Here is a 15,750-nt window from a genome sequence, read left to right on the forward strand (position 1 = left end):
TTTCAAATTTTTGGGATTTCCCATTTTTTGGGATTTCTGGCTCACCTGGAATGGGATCAGCAGGTTCACCTGCTCCCCATTTTTAGGATTTCCCATTTTTGGGATTTCCCATTTGTAGGATTTCCCAATTTTGGGGAGTTTTTGGGATTTTTGGCTCACCTGGAAGGGGATCACTAGGTTCACCTGCTCCCCCATTTTTGGGATTTCCCATTTTTAGGATTTCCCAATTTTTGGGATTTTTTGGGATTTTCAGCTCACCTGGAACGGGATCACCAGGTTCACCTGCTCCCCATTTTTAGGATTTCCCAATTTTTGGGATTTTTTGGGATTTTTTGGGGTTTCTGTCTCACCTGGAAGGGGATCACCAGGTTCACCTGCTCCCCCATTATTAGGATTTCCCCCATTTTGGGGATTTTTTGGGGTTTTTTGGGGTTTCCAGCTCACCTGGAAGGGGATCACCAGGTTCACCTGCTCCCCATTTTTGGGATTTCCCATTTTTGGGATTTTTTTGGATTTTTAGGGATTTCCAGCTCACCTGGAATGGGATCACCAGGTTCACCTGCTCCCCATTTCTGGGATTTCCCAATTTTTGGGATTTTTTGGGGTTTCTGGCTCACCTGGAATGGGATCACCAGGTTCACCTGCTCCCCCATTATTAGGATTTCTCCCATTTTTGGGATTTTTTGGGATTTTTTGGGGTTTCCAGCTCACCTGGAACGGGATCACCAGGTTCACCTGCTCCCCATTTCTGGGATTTCCCATTTTTGGGATTTTTTGGGGTTTTCAGCTCACCTGGAAGGGGATCACCACGTTCACCTGCTCCCCCATTATTAGGATTTCCCAATTTTTGGGATTTTTGTCTCACCTGGAATGGGATCACCAGGTTCACCTGCTCCCCCATTTCTGGGATCTCTCATTTATGGGATTTCCCATTTTTGGGTTTTCCCAATTTTTGGGATTTTTTGGGGTTTCCAGCTCACCTGGAATGGGATCACCAGGTTCACCTGCTCCCCCATGTTTAGGATTTCCCAATTTTTGGGATTTTTTGGGGTTTCTATCTCACCTGGAATGGGATCACCAGGTTCACCTGCTCTCCCATTTTTGGGATTTCCCATTTCTGGGATTTTTTGGGGTTTTTTGGGGTTTCCAGCTCACCTGGAAGGGGATCACCAGGTTCACCTGCTCTCCCATTTTTGGGATTTCCCATTTCTGGGATTTTTTGGGATTTTTTGGGGTTTCTATCTCACCTGGAATGGGATCACCAGGTTCACCTGCTCTCCCATTTTTGGGATTTCCCATTTTTGGGATTTTTTGGGATTTTTTGGGGTTTCTATCTCACCTGGAAGGGGATCACCAGGTTCACCTGCTCTCCCATTTTTGGGATTTTTTGGGATTTTTTGGGGTTTCCAGCTCACCTGGAACAGGATCACCAGGTTCACCTGCTCCCCCATTATTAGGATTTCCCAATTTTTGGGATTTTTTGGGATTTTTTGGGATTTTTTGGGATTTTTTGGGATTTTTGGCTCACCTGGAAGGGGATCACCAGGTTCACCTGCTCTCCCACCTTCCTGACGTAGGTTTGCCTCAGGTGCCTCGGCAGTCGGATTTTGGGGCGTTCTGGGGGAAAACACACAGTTTTGGGATCAGAACCCCCAATTTTGGGGTCCTCGTCCTTTTTGGGGTTTCCCTCGTATTTCGGGCTCTCTCCTCTGATTTTGGGATTTTCCCCCAAAGGCTCGGAAATTCCCCCATTGGTTTTGGGATTTTCCTCTTCGTTTTGGGATTTTCCTCTTCGTTTTGGGATTTTCCTCTTCGTTTTGGGATTTTCCTCTTCGTTTTGGGATTTTCCCCTTTGTTTTGGGATTCCCCCCTTGGTTTTGGGATTTCCCCATAATTTTGGGATTTTCCTCTTCGTTTTGGGATTTTCCTCTTCATTTTGGGATCTTCCCCTATGGTTTTGGGATTCCCCCATGGTTTTGGGATTCCCCCTTGCTTTTTAGGATTTCCCCCATAATTTTGGGATTTTCCCCACAGTTTTGGGATTTCCCCCATAATTTTTGGGCTCCCACCCCCCATTTTAGGGTCTCCCATCCCATATTTTGGGGTCTTCCCAAAGTTTAGGGTTTCCCCCATAACTTTGGGATTTCCCCCACGTTTTAGCAATTCCCCCATAATTTTGGGATCCCACCCCATATTTTAGGCTCCCACCCCACATTTTGGGGTCTTCCCACAGTTTAGGGATTCCCCCTTGGTTTTGGGATTTCCTCCTTCTTTTAGGATTTCCCCCTTCTTTTGGGATTTCCCCCATAATTTTGGGATCTCCTCTTGTTTTAGGGTGTCCCCCCATAATTTTGGGATTTCCCCCTTGGTTTTTAGGGTTTCCCCCATAATTTTGGGATCTTCCCACTTGTTTTGGGATTCCCCTTGTTTTAGGATTTCCCCCATAATTTTGGGATTTCCTCCTTCTTTTAGGATTCCCCCATAATTTTGGGATTTCCCCCTTGTTTTAGGATTTCCCCCATAATTTTGGGATTCCCCCATGGTTTTGGGATTTCCCCCTTGCTTTTTAGGATTTCCCCCATAATTCTGGGATTTCCCCATATTTTAGGATTTCCCCCTTGATTTAGGATTTCCCTCATAATTTTGGGATTTCCCCCATAATTTTGGGATCTCCCCTTGTTTTAGGGTGTCCCCCCGTAATTTTGGGATTTCCCCCTTCTTTTAGGATTTCCCCCATAATTTTGGGATCTTCTCCATAATTTTGGGATCCTCTCCATAGTTTTGGGATCTTCCCCATAATTTTGGGATTTCCCCCATAATTTTAGGTTCCCACCCCACATTTTTCAGCTCCCACCCCATATTTTGGGGTCTTCCCAAAGTTTAGGAATTCCCCCTTGGTGTTTGGGATTCCTCCATAATTTTGGGATTCCCCCATAATTTTGGGATTTCCCCCTTCTTTTAGGATTTCCCCCATAATTTTGGGATCCTCTCTATAGTTTTGGGATCTTCCCCATAATTTTGGGATTTCCCCCACAATTTTCAGCTCCCACCCCATATTTTCAGCTCTCACCCCATATTTTCAGCTCCCACCCCATAATTTTGGGTTCCCCCCCAATTTGGGGCCGTGGCTCACCCACGATCTCGCGGATGGTGACCGGCTGGGCCATGGTGGCCGGCGGGCTGCGGCCGGCGATGTTCACGCCGACCACCCGAAAGAGGAGCTTCTCTCCGGTGGGCAAACCGCGGACGGTGAGACCACAGCGCTCCACCAGCTCCGTGTTAGCGGGAGTCCAGGTGGATTCTGGGGGAAAAAACGGGGATTTTGGGGTTTTTATGGGAAATCTGGGGTTGAAAAATGGGAATTTTGGAGTTTTATGGGGTTGGGATTTATGGGATTGAGGTGATTTGAGACCACAGCGCTCCACCAGCTCCGTGTTAGCGGGAGTCCAGTTGGATTCTGGGGGAAAAAACGGAGATTTTGGGGTTTTTATGGGAAAAAACGGGGATTTTGGGGTTTTTATGGGAAATTTGGGGGTTTGTGGGATTGTGGAGTTACGGGATTGGAGTGATTTGGGATTGGGAGTTATGGGATTGGGGTGATTTGAGACCACAGTGCTCAACGAGCTCAGTGTTAGCGGGAGTCCGGGTGGATTCTGGGGGAAAAAACGGGGATTTTGGGGTTTTTATGGGAAATTTGGGGTTGAAAAATGGGAATTTTGGGGTTTTATGGGATTGTGGAGTTATGGGATTGAGGTGATTTGAGACCACAGCACTCAACGAGCTCGGTGTTAGCGGGGGTCCAGTTGGATTCTGGGGAAAAAACGGGAATTTTGGGGTTTTGTGGGGAAAAACAGGAATTTTGGGGTTTTATGGGGGAAAAAAATGGGAATTTTGGGGTTTTTATGGGATTGGGATTTATGGGTTTGGGATGATTTGAGACCACAGCGCTCAACCACCTCAGTGTTGGCAGGAGTCCAGGTGGATTCTGGGGAAAAATGGGGATTTTTTGAATTTTATGGGAAAAAACGGGGATTTTGGGGTTTTATTGGGAAATTTGGAGTTTTATGGGGTTGTGGAGTTATGGGTTTGGGGTGATTTGGGGTTGGGATTTATGGGATTGAGGTGATTTGAGACCACAGCGCTCAACCAGCTCAGTGTTGGCCGGGGTCCAGGTGGATTCTGGGGAAAAAACGGGGATTTTGGGGTTTTTATGGGAAATTTGGGGTTTTGTGGGGAAAAAAAGGGAATTTTGGGGTGATTTGGGGTTGGGATTTATGGGATTGAGGTGATTTGAGACCACAGCGCTCCACCAGCTCCGTGTTAGCGGGAGTCCAGGTGGATTCTGGGGGAAAAAACGGGGATTTTGGGGTTTTTATGGGAAATCTGGGGTTTTATTGGGTTGGGAGGTTATGGGATTGAGGTGATTTGGGGCTGGGATTTATGGGATTGAGGTGATTTGAGACCACAGCGCTCAACCAGCTCAGTGTTGGCGGGGTTCCCAAACCCAAATTTGGGGTTCCTCACCCCCCAGATTTTGGGATTTCCCCCCAGATTTTGGGATTTCCCCCCCAAATTCAGGATTCCCCCAGTTTCAGAGTTCCAAACCCGAATTTTGGGTTCCCAACCCCAAATTTCAGTTCCTCACCCCCCCAAATTTTGGGATTTCCCCCCAATTTTGGGATTCCCCCCCAAATTTCAGGGTCCCAAACCCAAATTTTGGGTTCCTCACCCTCCAAATTTTGGGATTTCCCCCCAGATTTTGGGATCAATCCCACAGTTTCTCCCCCAAATTTTGGGGTCTGTCCTCTCGATTTGGGGATTTCCCCCCCAGTTTTGGGATTCCTCCCCGAATTTTGGGGTCCCAACCCCAAATTTCCGGTTCCCAAACCCAAATTTTGGGGTCCCAAACCCGAATTTCAGTTCCTCACCCCCCAAATTTTGGGATTTTCCCCCCGATTTTGAGATTTCCCCTCAATTTTGGGTTCCCAAACCCAAATTTCGGGTCCTCACCCTCCAAATTTTGGGGTTTCCCCCCAGATTTTGGGATTTCCTCCAAATTTTGGGGTCCCAAACCCAAATTTTGGGGTTCCAAACCCGAATTTCAGGTTCCCAACCCCCAATTTGGGTTCCTCACCCCCCTCCTTGCACCACTCCACCAGGTAGCCGTCGATCCCCCCTGCCCCCAGCCGCTCTGGGGGTCTCCACTTGAGGGTCGCCGTGGTGTCAGTGACGTCCTCCAGGGTCAGGTGGGTGGGTTCGCTCGTGGGGGCTGAGGGGAGACAGAATAAGCCAAAATCAGCCCAAAATCAGCCCAAAATTAGCCCAAAATCAGCCCAAAATTAGCCCAAAATCAGCCCAAAATTAGCCCAAAATCAGCCCAAAATTAGCCCAAAATTATCCCAGAATTAGCCCAAAATTATCCCAAAAATGACTCCAAAATCACAAAAAAATCACTCAAAAATCAGCCCAAAATTAGCCCAAACTTAGCCCAAAATCAGCCCAAAATCAGCCCAGAATCAGCCCAAAATTATCCCAAAATCAGCCCAAAAATGACCCCAAAATCACTGTGAAATCACCGCAAAAATAATCTCAAAATCAGCCCAAAATTATCCCAAAATCAGCCCAGAATTAGCCCAAAATCAGCCCAAAAAATCACCCCAAAATCACTGCAAAATCACCGCAAAAATTATCCCAAAATTATCCCAAAATCAGCCCAAAATCACCCCAAAATCACTGCAAAATCACTGCAAAAATTATCCCAAAATCACCGTGAAATCATCATGAAATCACCCCAAAAATCACTGCAAAATTATCCCGAAATCAGCTCAAAATTATTCCAAAAATGACCCTAAAATCACAAAAAAATCACTCAAAAATCAGCCCAAAATTAGCCCAAAATCACTGTGAAAACATCGTGAAATCACCCCAGAAATAACTGTGAAATTATCCCAAAATCAGTCCAAAATTATCCGAAAAATGACCCCAAAATCACAAAAGAATCACCCAAAAATCAACCTCAAATTAGCCCAAAATCAGCCCAAAATTACCCCCAAATCACCTCAAAAATCACCACAAAAATCATCTCAAAATTAGCCCAAAATTAGCCCAAAATCACTGTGAAGTCATTGTGAAATCACCCCAAAAATCATCCTGAAATTATACCAAAATTAACCCAAAATTAGCCCAAAAATGACCCCAAAATCACTGCGAAATCACTGCAAAAATAATCTCAAAATCATCCCAAAATTAGCCCAAAATCACCCAAAATTAGCCCAAAATTATCCCAAAAATGACCCCGAAATCACAAAAAAATCACCCAAAAATCAGCCCAAAATTAGCCCAAAATTAGCCCCAAAAATCACCCCAAAATCACTGCAAAAATCATCTCAAAATTATCCCAAAATCACACCAAAAATCATCACAAAATCACTGCAATAATCACCACAAAATCAGCCCAAAATTAGCCCAAAATCACTGTGAAATCATCGTGAAATCACCCTAAAAAATCACTGTGAAATTATCCCAAAATCAGCCTGAAATGTTCCCCAAATCACCTCAAAAATTGGCCCAAAATTATCCCAAAAATGACCCTGAACTCACAAAAAAATCACTCAAAAATCAGCCCAAAATTGGCCCAAAATCAGCCTGAAATTGGTCCAAAATTAGCCTGAAATCAGCCCGGAATTATCCCAAAATCACAGTGAAATCCTCGTGAAATCACCCCAAAAATCACCAAAAAATTATCCCAAAATCAGCCCGAAATTATCCCCAAATCACCTCAAAAATCACCACAAAAATCACCCCAAAATCAGCCCAAAATTATCCCCAAAATGACCCCGAAATCATAAAAAATCACCCAAAAATCAGCCCAAAATTAGCCCAGAATTAGCCCAAAATTAGCCTGAAAATCACCCCAAAATCACTGCAAAATCACCGCAAAAATCATCTCAAAATCAGCCCAAAATTACCCTAAAATCACTGCAAAATCACCCAAAAAATCACTGCGAAATTATCCCAAAATCACCTCAAAATCATTGCAAAAATCACCACAATATCATCCCAAAAATCACCCCAAAATTCACCCCAAAATCAGCCTGAAATTTTCCCAAAATCATCACCCCAAAAATCACCCCAAAAATCATCCTGAAATCACAGCAAAATCACCCCAAAATCACCCGAAATCACCTCAAAAATCATCCTAAAATCACTGCAAAAAATCAACCCAAAATCACCTCAAAAATCACCCAAAATCAGCCCCAAAATCACCCCAAAATGATCCCAAAATTATCCAAAAATCATCACGAAATCACTGCAAAATCACCCTAAAATCACACCAGAAATCATCCCAAAATCACCTCAAAATCGTCGCAAAATCAGCCCAAAAATCAGCTCAAAATCAGCCAAAAATCATGTCAAAATCACCCTAAAATCACACCAAAAATCATCACAAAATTGCAGCAAAATTGCCCTAAAAATCATCCCAAAATCACCTCAAAATCAGCCCAAAATCAGCCCAAAATCATGTCAAAATCACCCTAAAATTCATCCCTAAATCACCCCAAAATCACCATGAAATCACCTCAAAAATCACCCAAAATACCCCAAAATCACCCGAAAATCACCCCAAAACCACCTCAAAACCACCCCAGGACTCCCCAAATCTCCCCAAAATCCCCCAAAATGACCCCAAATCCCCCAAATTCTCCCCAAAATCCCACTGGGATCTCCCAGACCCAATTCAGGACCCCAAATCCCCCAAATCCTCCTTAATCTCTCTATTGTCCCCAAAAGCTCCTCAAATCCCCTCAGTTCCACCCCAAAATGACCCCAAATCACTCTGAAATGACCCAAAGTGACCCAAAATCCCCCAAATTCACCCCAAAATCCTCTCTAGGACCCCTCAGATCCTTCTGAGATCCCCCAGACCCAATTCAGGACCCCAAATTCCTCCCCAAACCCCCCTGGATCCCTTCCAGGACCTTCAACAACTCCCCAAATTGACCCCAAATCCACCCCAAATCACCCTGAAATGACCCAAAATTGCCCCAAATCCCCCAAATTCACCCCAAAATCCCCTCTAGGACCCCTCAGATCCCACTGAGATCCCCCAGACCCAATTCAGGATCCCCAAATCCCCTAAATCCTCCATAATCCCTCCCTATGCTCCCCAAAAGCTCCTCAAATCCTCTCAATTCCACCCCAAATTCCCCCCAAAATGACCCAAAATCCCCCAAATTCACCCCAAAATCGTCTCTAGGACCCCTCAGATCCCACTGAGTTCCCCCAGACCCAATTCAGGACCCCAAATTCCTCCCCAAATCCCCCTAGATCCCTTCCAGGACCTTCAACAACTCCCCAAATTGACCCCAAATCCACCCCAAATCACCCCGAAATGACCCAAAATGACCCAAAATCCCCCAAATTCACCCCAAAATCGCCAGAATTCACCCCAAAATCCCCTCTAGGACCCCTCAGATCCTTCTGAGATCCCCCAGACCCAATTCAGGATCCCAAATCCCCTAAATCCTCCATAATCCCTCCCTACACTCTCCCAATAAGCTCCTCAAATCACCTCCAGGATGCCTTCAAATGTCCCAAATCGTCCAAAAATCACCCCAAAATGACCCAAAATCGCAGGAATTCACCCCAGAACTGTCTCACCGATGGGCATGAAGGGCTGGGTGTGGAGGCTGGGCGCGGACACCCCGATGGCATTCACGGCAAACACTCTCATCTCGTACAGAACCCCAAATCACCCCAAATCACCCCAAAATCACCCCAAAATGACCCAAAATCCCCCAAATTCACCCCAAAATCCCCTCTAGGACTCCTCAGATCCCACTGAGATCCCCCAGACCCAATTCAGGATCCCCAAAATCCCCTAAATCCTCCATAATCCCTCCCTAAGCTCCCCCAATAAGCTCCTCAAATCACCCCGAAATGACCCAAAATCACTCTGAAATGACCCCAAAATGACCCAAAATCGCCAGAATTCACCCCAAAATCGTCTCTAGGACCCCTCAGATTCCTTCTGAGATCCCCCAGACCCAATTCAGGACCCCAAATCCCCTAAATCCTCCATAATCCCTCCTTAGGCTCTCCAATAAACTCCTCAAATCACCCCCAAAATGACCCCAAAATGACCCCGAAATCACCCAAAATGCCCCAAAATCGCGGGAATTCACCCCAAAACTGTCTCACCGATGGGCATGAAGGGCTGGGTGTTGAGGCTGGGGGCGGACACCCCGATGGCGTTGACGGCAAACACTCTCATCTCGTACAGAACCCCAAATCACCCCAAATCACCCCAAAATGACCCAAAATCCCCCAAATTCACCCCAAAATCACCCCAAAATGACCCAAAATCCCCCAAATTCACCCCAAAATCCCCTCTAGGACTCCTCAGATCCCACTGAGATCCCCCAGACCCAATTCAGGATCCCCAAATTCCTCCAGAATCTCCTAAATCCTCCATAATCCCTCCCTAGGCTCCCCAATAAACTCCTCAAATCACCCCGAAATGACCCCAAATCACCCCAAAATCACCCCAAAATGACCCAAAATTGCCCAAAATCGCAGGAATTCACCCCAAACTTCTCTCACCGATGGGCATGAAGGGCTGGGTGTTGAGGCTGGGGGCGGACACCCCGATGGCATTCACAGCAAACACTCTCATCTCGTACAGAACCCCAAATCACCCCAAAATGACCCAAAATGACCCAAAATCCCCAAAATTCACCCCAAAATTGTCTCTAGGACCCCTCAGATCCTTCTGAGATCCCCCAGACCCAATTCAGGATCCCCAAATCCCCTAAATCCTCCATAATCCCTCCCTACACTCTCCCAATAAGCTCCTCAAATCACCTCCAGGATGCCTTCAAATGTCCCAAATCGTCCAAAAATCACCCCAAAATGACCCAAAATCGCAGGAATTCACCCCAAACTTGTCTCACCGATGGGCATGAAGGGCTGGGTGTTGAGGCTGGGCGCGGACACCCCGATGGCGTTGACGGCAAACACTCTCATCTCGTAGAGCACGCCCAAATTCACCCCAAATCACCCCAAAATGACCCAAAATCACCCCAAAATGACCCCAAATCACCCCAAAATTGCCCAAAATCGCGGGAATTCACCCCAAACTGCCTCACCGATGGGCATGAAGGGCTGGGTGTTGAGGCTGGGCGCGGACACCCCGATGGCATTCACGGCAAACACTCTCATCTCGTACAGAACCCCAAATCACCCCAAATCACCCGAAAATCACCCCAAAATGACCCAAAATCCCCCAAATTCACCCCAAAATCCCCTCTAGGACTCCTCAGATCCCACTGAGATCCCCCAGACCCAATTCAGGATCCCCAAATTCCTCCACAACCTCCTAAATCCTCCATAATCCCTCCCTAGGCTCCCCAATAAACTCCCCAAATTGACCCCAAATCACCCCGAAATCACCCAAAATGACCCAAAATCCCCCAAATTCACCCCAAAACTGCCTCACCGATGGGCATGAAGGGCTGGGTGTTGAGGCTGGGCGCGGACACCCCGATGGCATTCACAGCAAACACTCTCATCTCGTAGAGCACGCCCTCGATCATGCGCGTCGACTCGAAGGTGAGCGCCGGCAGCACCTCGAAGTTGAGCTTCATCCAGCGCATGGAGCCTTTCTTCTTGCGCTCCACCAGGTAACCTGCAGGGGGGACAGGTGGGGGACAGGTGAGGGACAGGTGAGATAGAGACAGGTGAGGGACAGGTGAGGGACAGATGTGGGACAGGTGTGGGACAGGTGAGGGACAGATGTGGGACAGGTGAGGGACAGGTGAGGGACAGGTGAGGGACAGGTGAGGGACTGATGTGGGACAGGTGAGGGACAGGTGGGACAAACAGAATAGAATGAATGGGGACAGGTGGGACAGGTGTGGGACAGGTGAGGGACAGGTGAGGCAGGTGAGACAAGTGAGGGACAGATGAGGGACAGGTGGGGAGAAATACAATGGAATGAATGGGGACAGGTGGGACAGGTGAGGGACAGGTGAGGGACAGGTGAGGCAGGTGGGGCAGGTGAGACAGGTGGGACAAATAGAACAGAATGGATGGGGACAGGTGGGACAGGTGGGACAGGTGGGACAGGTGTGGGACATGGTGAAGGACCAATAGAATAGATGGGGACAGGTGGGATAGGTGTGGGACAGGTGGGGGACAGGTGGGGGACAGGTGGGACAAATAGAATAGAACGAATGGGGACAGGTGGGACAGGTGAGACAGGTGGGATAGGTGTGGGACAGGCGAGGGACAGGTGAGGGACAGGTGAGGGAGAGGTGGGGAGAAGTAGAATAGAATGAATGGGAACAGGTGGGACAGGTGAGGGACAGGTGAGGGACAGGTGGGGGACAGGTGGGGGACAGGTGGGACAAATAGAATAGAACGAATGGGGACAGGTGGGACAGGTGAGATAGGGGCAGGTGAGGGACAGGTGAGGGAGAGGTGGGGAGAAGTAGAATAGAATGAATGGGGACAGGTGGGACAGGTGTGGGACAGGTGAGGGACATGGTGAAGGACCCATAGAATAGATGGGGACAGGTGGGATAGGTGTGGGACAGGTGAGGGACAGGTGTGTGACAGATGGGACAAATAGAATAGAACAAATGGGGACAGGTGGGACAGGTGAGATAGGGACAGGTAGGACAGGTGGGACAATTAAGACAGGTGGGACAGGTGAGGGACAGGTGGGGGACAGGTGAGAGACAGGTGTGTGACAGGTGGGACAAATAGTATAGAATGAATGGGGACAGGCGGGACAGGTGACATAGGGACAGGTGGGACAGGTGAGGGACAGGTGAGGGACAGGTGGGACAAACAGAATAGAATGAATGGGGACAGGTGGGACAGGTGAGGGACAGGGTGAAGGAGCAATAGAATGGATGGGGACAGGTGGGACAGGTGAGGCAGGGACAGGTGGGACAGGTGAGCGACAGGTGAGGGACAGGTAGGACAGGTGGGACAATTAAGACAGGTGGGACAGGTGTGGGACAGGTGAGATAGCGACAGGTGGGGCAGGTAAGAGACAGGTGGGACAGGTGAGGGACAGGTGAGGGAGAAGTGGGGAGAAATAGAATGAATGGGGACAGGTGGGACAGGTGAGGGACAGGTGGGACAGGTGTGTGACAGGTGACAGACAGGAGGGACAGGTGGGGAACAGGTGGGATGAATAGAATAGAATGAATGGGGACAGGTGGGACAGGTGAGGGACAGGTGAGATAGGGACAGGTGGGACAGGTGGGATAGGTGGGACAGGTGGGACAGGTGTGGGACATACAGGACAGGGGGGACAGGTGAAGGACAAGTGGGGAGAAATAGAATAGAATGGATGGGGACAGGTGGGACAGGTGAGGGACAGGTGGGACAAATAGAATAGAATGAATGGGGACAGGTGGGACAGGTGAGACAGGTGGGACAGGTGAGATAGTGACAGGTGGGACAGGTGAAGGACAGGTGGGACAAACTGAATAGAATGAATGGAGACAGGTGGGACAGGTGAGACAGGGACAGGTGCCCCAGGAGCCCCAAGGTGTCTCACCTGTCACTGGCTGTCCCCAGGTGTCTCACCTGTCCCCAGGTGTCCCCAGGTGTCTCACCTGTCACCGGCTGTCCCCGGGTGTCTCACCTGTCACCGGCTGTCCCCAGGTGTCTCACCTGTCACCAGGTGTGCCCAGGTGTCTCACCTGTCCCCAGGTGTGCCCAGGTGTCTCACCTGTCACCGGCTGTCCCCCGTCGTACTTGGGCGGCTCCCAGACCAGCACTGCCCAGTCCTCGCCCACCGAGGTCACTCGGACAGCCTCGGGGGGGTCAGGGACATCTGCGGGACAGGTGAGAGAGACACACAGGTGAGACACAGGTGAGACACACAGGTGAGACACAGGTGAGACACAGGTGAGACACACCTGGGCTGGCATGGTGGGCAGCAGCCGCCAGGTGTGCCCCAGGTGTGCCCAGGTGTTCCAGGTGTGTCCCAGGTGTGTCTCCATTGCCCCCAGGTGTGCCCAGGTGTCCCCAGGTGTGTCCCCATTGTCCCCAGGTGTGTCTGTGGCTATCCCCAGGTGTCCCCAGGTGCCCCCAGGTGTGCCCAGGTGTGCCCAGGTGTGCCCAGGTGTGCCCAGGTGTGTGACTGACCCACAACGCGGATGGTGATGGCCGCCTTGTCCTCGCTGGCCGGGTTGGTGACGACGATGTCATAACGTCCCCATTGTCCCCAGGTGTGCCCAGGTGCCCCCAGGTGTGTCTGTGGCTATCCCCAGGTGTGCCCAGATGTGTCTCCATTGCCCCCAGGTGTGCCCAGGTGTCCTCAGGTGTATCCCAGGTGTGTCTGTAGCTATCCCCAGGTGTGCCCAAGTGCCCCCAGGTGCCCCCAGGTGTGCCCAGGTGTGTCTGTGGGTATCCCCAGGTGCGCCCAGGTGCGCCCAGGTGTGCCCAGGTGTCCCCAGGTGTATCCCAGGTGTCCCCAGGTGTGTCTGTGGCTATCCCCAGGTGCCCCCAGGTGTGTCCCCAGGTGTGCCCAGGTGCCCCCAGGTGCGCCCAGGTGTGCCCAGGTGCGTGACTGACCCACGACGCGGATGGTGATGGCCGCCTTGTCCTCGCCGGCCGGGTTGGTGACGACGATGTCGTAACGTCCCTCGTCGCCGCGCTCGGCGCTCTCGATGACGAAACTGCTCAGGCCGTGCTTCTCCTCCAGCCGCACCCTGCCCTCCTTGGCCGAGAACACCTGGGGACAGGTGGGACAGGTGAGAACACCTGCAACAGGTGAGAACACTGGGGGACACCTGGGGACAGGTGAGAACACCTGGGGACACCTGGGGACAGGTAGGACAGGTGGGACACACACAGACAGGTGCTCAGGCTGTGCTTCTCCTCCAGCCGCACCCTGCCCTCCTTGGCCGAGAACACCTGCGACAGGTGAGAGACAGGTGAGAGACAGGTGAGACAGGTGAGACAGGTGAGAACACCTGGGGACACAGGAGTGACACACAGGGACAGGTGTGGGACAGGTGACAAAGCTGCTCAGGCTGTGCTTCTCCTCCAGCCTGATGCGACCTTCACAGGCTGAGAACACCTGGGGACAGGTGGGACAGGTGAGAACACCTGGGGACAGGTGAGGGACAGGTAGGACACACAGGGACAGGTGCTCAGGCTGTGCTTCTCCTCCAGCCGCACCCTGCCCTCCTTGGCCAAGAACACCTGGGACAGGTGAGACAGGTGAGAACACCTGCAACAGGTGAGAACACTGGGGGACACCTGGGGACAGGTGAGAACACCTGGGGACACCTGGGGACACAGGAGTGACACACAGGGACAGGTAGGACAGGTGACAAAGCTGCTCAGGCCGTGCTTCTCCTCCAGCCTGACACAACCTTCACAGGCTGAGAACACCTGGGACAGGTGAGACAGGTGAGGACTGAATGGTCATAGGGGTTCAGGTGACACAGGTGTGACACAGGTACACAGGTGTGACACATAGGTGTGACACACAGGTGTCCCACCTTGCTCCAGGAGGCCACAGGTAGCGGCTCTCCCGAGATGGGGACATCCAGGTGACACACAGGTGTGACTCAGGTACACAATGACACACAGGTGACACACAGGTGTAACTCAGGTGTGACACAGTGACACAATGACACACACAGGTGACACAGGTGTGACACACAGGTATGTCACCTGTCCGTCCTTGCTCCAGGTGGCCACAGGTAGCGGCTCTCCCGAGATGGGGACATCCAGGTGACACACAGGTGTGACTCAGGTGTGACTCAGGTGACACAGGTGTGACACAGTGGCACAATGACACACAGGTGTGACACAGTGACACAATGACACACACAGGTGACACACAGGTGACACAGTGACACAATGACACACACAGGTGACACAGGTGTCCCACCTGCCCATCCTTGCTCCAGGTGGCCACAGGTAGTGGCTCTCCCGAGATGGGGACATCCAGGTGACACACAGGTGTGACTCAGGTGACACACACAGGTGTGACACAAGTACACAATGACACACAGGTGTGACACAATGACACACAGGTACACAATGACACACAGGTGACACAGGTGTGACACACAGGTATGTCACCTGCCCATCCTTGCTCCAGGTGGCCACAGGTAGCGGCTCTCCCGAGATGGGGACATCCAGGTGACACACAGGTGTGACTCAGGTGACACAGGTGTGACACAGGTACACAATGACACACACAGGTGTGACTCAGGTGTGATACAGGTACACAATGACACACAGGTGTGACACAGTGACACAATGACACACACAGGTGTGACACAATGACACACACAGGTGACACACACAGGTGACACAGGTGTCCCACCTGTCCGTCCTTGCTCCAGGTAGCCACAGGTAGCGGCTCTCCGGAAATGGGGACATCCAGGTGACACACAGGTGACACAGTGACACAATGACACACACAGGTGTGACACAATGACACACAGGTGACACACAGGTGTCCCACCTGCCCATCCTTGCTCCAGGTGGCCACAGGTAGCGGCTCTCCCGAGATGGGGACATCCAGGCGCAGTTTGTTCCCGGCCACCACCACCAAGGTGTTCTCCGTGTCCTTCCCCGAGCAGTCCAGGTGGATCTTGGGTGGCTCTGGGGACAGGTGGGGACAGCTGGGGACCTCAGGTGGCACCTGTGCCGCTCAGGTGGCACCTCTGCTCTCCCCAGGTGGCACCTGGTCTCTCCACAGTGTCA

At 50.7% G+C, this 15,750-nt stretch overlaps 1 protein-coding gene and 1 long non-coding RNA gene across 2 annotated transcripts in view; one reads left to right on the forward strand and one right to left on the reverse strand.

Annotated features, from left to right (window-relative positions):
• MYBPC2 (myosin binding protein C2) overlaps nt 1-15,750 on the reverse strand; it is a gene marked incomplete at its 5' end in the record, with an annotated part of 98,215 nt that overhangs the window by 14,900 nt on the left and 67,565 nt on the right. The window contains 7 exons of the mRNA XM_085045400.1: nt 1,529-1,617; nt 3,134-3,301; nt 5,135-5,269; nt 10,499-10,687; nt 12,749-12,853; nt 13,597-13,756; nt 15,509-15,648. Coding sequence (XP_084901526.1) covers nt 1,529-1,617; nt 3,134-3,301; nt 5,135-5,269; nt 10,499-10,687; nt 12,749-12,853; nt 13,597-13,756; nt 15,509-15,648 — 986 coding nt within the window. The remainder of the gene's footprint in view (nt 1-1,528; nt 1,618-3,133; nt 3,302-5,134; nt 5,270-10,498; nt 10,688-12,748; nt 12,854-13,596; nt 13,757-15,508; nt 15,649-15,750) is intronic.
• On the forward strand, nt 14,708-15,444 carry LOC146422939 (uncharacterized). The gene is made up of 6 exons (XR_014847793.1): nt 14,708-14,799; nt 14,849-14,879; nt 14,918-15,008; nt 15,072-15,202; nt 15,294-15,313; nt 15,428-15,444. It is a non-coding gene; the product is annotated as an uncharacterized LOC146422939 (long non-coding RNA).

This window comes from Lichenostomus cassidix, unplaced genomic scaffold (assembly GCF_008360975.1).
Source record: "Lichenostomus cassidix isolate B80296 unplaced genomic scaffold, HeHo_3.0 HiC_scaffold_38, whole genome shotgun sequence".
NCBI classification, from domain to species: Eukaryota; Metazoa; Chordata; class Aves; order Passeriformes; family Meliphagidae; genus Lichenostomus; species Lichenostomus cassidix.